This window comes from Castanea sativa, chromosome 2 (genome assembly GCF_040712315.1).
Source record: "Castanea sativa cultivar Marrone di Chiusa Pesio chromosome 2, ASM4071231v1".
In the NCBI taxonomy this organism is placed as follows: domain Eukaryota; kingdom Viridiplantae; phylum Streptophyta; class Magnoliopsida; order Fagales; family Fagaceae; genus Castanea; species Castanea sativa.
In genome coordinates, this window is record NC_134014.1 from 22,854,342 (window position 1) to 22,858,894 (window position 4,553).

At 36.8% G+C, this 4,553-nt stretch overlaps 1 protein-coding gene across 1 annotated transcript; it reads left to right on the forward strand.

Annotated features, from left to right (window-relative positions):
• Positions 1 to 2,383: 2,383 nt before the first annotated feature.
• Positions 2,384 to 4,334, forward strand: LOC142624582 (ammonium transporter 1 member 1). The gene has a single exon (XM_075798193.1). The coding sequence runs from the start codon at positions 2,572 to 2,574 to the stop codon at positions 4,069 to 4,071; it is 1,500 nt and encodes a 499-aa protein (XP_075654308.1). The 5' UTR covers positions 2,384 to 2,571; the 3' UTR covers positions 4,072 to 4,334.
• Positions 4,335 to 4,553: the final 219 nt, after the last annotated feature.

Consider the following 4,553-nt stretch of genomic DNA (forward strand, 5'->3'; position numbering starts at 1 on the left):
TATTGAAAGACTGTCTACATATATTTTTTTAAAAGAGGATTTTAGGGTTATGCGGAGATAAGTTTGGGGTTTCTTTTATATTCCTTAAATATTTATGTTTGAATTTTGAGGTGTTTAACTTGAAATGAGTTTGGTCATAGTGACTTTTAGGTTCTATGTGTATTTTGATGGAAAATATGGGTATTTTCTTTGTTTGGATGATTTGGGATTTTAGGTACAGTCGATTGATTGAAAGTATGTATCTTGCAGTGATGCTATTGAATTTTTTTTTTTTTTTTTTTTTTTTTTTTTTTTTTTTTTTTTTTTGTTGCAAGCACGCTATTATCTGCAACATAAATTTATCACTAGGGTTAGGATGCAGTTTTTCTTTATTTATTACAAGGATGTGATTGTTAGAATGTTATTTCGTGTGTGTTCTAATAAGTACTACTGTTTACTAAAAAAAAAGGGTTGTTTATCCCACATTGGCTGTGTGTGTCTATTATTCGCTGTTTATAACCTCAATCTACAACTACAAAGGTTAAACCCTTTTGTAATTGTACTTTGGTTAAATAATGTATTATAAACCTGGTTTAAAACACTAATATTACTATTTTCGTGTGTGTTCTAATAAGTATTATTGTTTACTAAAAAAAAAAAAGGGGATGTTCATGGCACATTGGTTACGTGTGTCTAATGTCCACTGTTTATAACTCCAGTTTACAACTATAAAAGTTAGACCCTTTTGTAGTTGTACTTTGGTTAAATAATGTATTATAAATCCGGTTTAAAACACTAACATTACAATTTTCGTGTATAGTCTAATAAGTGTTACTGTTTACTAAAAAAAAAAAAGATGTTTATCTCACATTGGTTGTGTATGTCTAGTGTTCGCTGTTTATAACTCCAGTCTACAACTACAAAGGTTAGACCCTTTTGTTGTTGTACTCTAGTTAAATAATGTATTATAAACCCGGTTTAAAATACTAATATTACTATTGTAGTGTATATTCTAATAAGTATTACTGTTTACTAAAAAATAAATGTTGTTTTGTGGTATATGCATAAAGTAGAAACGACATATGAAAAAAGAATAGAATAGAAATTATTTTTTCTTCCAAATGGGTTATCTTGGTTTTTGATGGTAATATTGGACTCTTTTGTTCTTGTACTAAATAACTCGGTTGACAAATAAATTTTTTTAAAAGAAATTAAAATATAGAATGATTTGAGTATATGATTTCATTTGATTAGCCAAAAAAGAAAAATAACAATACTTATTATCTCATATTATTATATTTTAGAATGATTTGAGTTTTATTTATTTAAAATATAATATAATCATATAATTTTTTAAGATATTAATAAGCCAAAAATCAATATTATAACAAAGATATGAAAATATTAATTTTTAATATATAAATAGTAAAACATAAACTAAAATTTGATTTTTAAATCTCTACAATTTAGAGTATTCACATCCGCTCTCTTGAAACTATTATATTTTACCATCTTGAAAACTATTTTATCAATTATACCACACTATTTTATAACACACCTAAAATCTCAACTTTTATTTATCTCATCTATTTATTAAAATATTAATTTCACCAACTCTGTCTCTCTCTTTCTCTTCATAAAAAATAATTAAAAGTACCCACCCACCACCATAAAACAAATAAATTGCTACATTGTCATCATAAAAATAAGATAACACTATAGTATAATTATAAATTTTTTTACAATTGCAAGATCGGTCAATAGAAGTTTTGAAACTCTAAAATTAAATATTGCCAACATATATAGTATTTGTTTGGATTGCGCTGAACGTGTCCGCGTTTAGACTTTTTTTTTTTCTCTCTTTTTTGCTGTGCATTTCAGGGGATAAAGTTATTGTTCATGCACTTTTCAGCAACTGTTTATTAAAAATGAGTACCGCAATATTATTTACACATTTAAAAATTATTTTATTATAATATTTTTAATTTTTAATTTTTAGTTTTCGGTTGTATTCAAACGGAACCTAACCAATGCTCTTACATTGCTGCACTGTAAGAGCATTTAAGGGTTTTTTCCTTTTCTGCTGCGCGTTTCAGGGGACAAAATTATTGTACATGCACTATTCATGCACTTTTCAACAATTTTTTATTAAAAGTTAATACTATAGTACTCTTTAAACATTTAAAAATTATTTTATTACAATATTTTTAATTTTTAATTTTTATAACTATACAAATCTACCTTTGACCTTTACGGAATGCCCTTACATCCCTGCAAGTCATGCGAGTGGAAGAAACGCAATAGAATATAATATCCCTGAACTTTGATTTATTTTTTTTAAATCTCTACAATTTGATATGAGACCCTATAATTTTCTATGCCCATGCTTCTGGAATCTCATAAAAGGAATAGCTTTCCCACTTAGGCACATGCTCCAATGAAAAGTCCTCGCCTCTTACTCTTTCTGACTTTTCTTTCCTCTATTTAAGGATTCTAACCCCTCTCTAACTCCAACTCCAACTCCATCCGATCTCTCTCTCTCTCTCTCTCTCTCCCTCTCCCTCTCAACCTTTTCACATTCTCAGCTCAGCCATGGCGTCACTGAGCTGCTCACCTACTGACCTGGCCCAGTTTTTTGGCCCCAACACGACCAACTCCACCGCCGCCGCCACCTACCTCTGCGACCAATTCACCGCCGTGTCAAACAAATTCGTAGACACCAACTACGCCATCGACACTACCTACCTCCTCTTCTCCGCCTACCTCGTCTTCTCCATGCAACTCGGCTTCGCCATGCTCTGCGCCGGCTCCGTCCGCGCCAAAAACACCATGAACATCATGCTCACCAACGTCCTCGACGCCGCTGCCGGCGGCCTCTTCTACTACCTATTCGGCTTCGCCTTCGCTTTCGGCTCCCCTTCCAACGGCTTCATCGGCCGCCACTTCTTCGGCCTCAAATCCATCCCTTCCTCCTCTTTCGACTACAGCAATTTCCTTTACCAGTGGGCTTTCGCCATAGCCGCCGCAGGAATCACCAGCGGCTCAATCGCCGAACGAACCCAGTTCGTCGCTTACCTCATATACTCCTCCTTCCTCACTGGCTTTGTATACCCAGTTGTTTCCCACTGGTTCTGGTCCGCCGATGGTTGGGCCAGCGCTTTCAACACAAACGACCTTTTATTCAAGTCTGGAGTGATTGATTTTGCAGGATCTGGAGTTGTTCACATGGTGGGTGGTGTTGCTGGACTCTGGGGAGCCTTAATAGAAGGACCCAGAATCGGCAGATTCGACCACACAGGCCGCTCTGTTGTCTTACGAGGTCACAGTGCTTCGCTTGTAGTTCTTGGTACTTTCCTGCTATGGTTCGGTTGGTACGGTTTCAATCCCGGATCCTTCAACAAAATCAGCGTTACTTATGCCACCGGAAACAGCTATTACGGACAATGGAGTGCCGTGGGTCGAACCGCGGTGACCACGACCTTAGCCGGTAGCACCGCCGCTCTCACCACTTTGTTCGGAAAAAGAATCCTTTCCGGGCATTGGAACGTAACCGACGTGTGTAACGGACTACTCGGCGGCTTCGCCGCGATAACTGCCGGTTGCTCTGTCGTCGAGCCTTGGGCGGCTATTATATGTGGCTTTGTGGCGGCTTTGGTCTTGATCGGCTGTAACAAACTGGCGGAGAAGCTTAAATTCGACGACCCTTTAGAGGCGGCGCAACTCCATGGAGGGTGCGGCGCGTGGGGGATTATTTTCACGGCGCTTTTCGCGACGGAGGAGTATGTGTCGGAGGTGTACGCGCCGGGTAGGCCTTACGGGTTGTTTATGGGTGGTGGCGGAAGGCTGCTTGCGGCTCACGTTGTTCAGATTTTGGTGATTGTTGGGTGGGTGAGTGCCACCATGGGACCACTCTTTTTTGTGCTTCATAAGCTTAACCTTCTGCGTATCTCAGCCGAGGATGAAATGGCGGGTATGGATATGACCCGACATGGTGGTTTTGCTTACATTTATCACGATGATGATGATTCGCTAAAGCCCGGGATTCAGTTGAGGAAAATTGAACCACGTGCAAATACTCCCAATTCCAACTAGATTTCTGTTTGTGTGTGTGTGTGTGTTTTTTTTTTTTTAAATGGGTTTTTGATTAATTAAGATGAGATTCTGTACAAAGTTAGAAATTTAGTTGGATTTGGTGAGTGGGACTAGATAGTAAAAGAAATAATGGAGGTTCTTGTGATTCTCTGGTTGGTGTGTGTTGGTAATAAATATATAAAGAGGGCTTCATCTAGGTGGATTTGTAGTTTTTTGCTCTCCATTATTCAGAAATATAAGGTCGAGAATTTGCTGCATTAAAATATTTTGTTTGTTTTATAAGCTAAATTGACAGTTCATGTGAGTATTTGGGTGGATAGTTGAGTCCATGTGCGGTTTTTTTTTTTTTAATTTGGATGGAAATGCTTTTGTTTTAATTTGTCTTTGGAGATGTGATATTGAGAGTGGCTATCCAAAAGATTGTGGTGTGTTTTCTGTTTTTTTGCTTGGATGAAATGAAAACCAGGCAATGAATTTGGTGC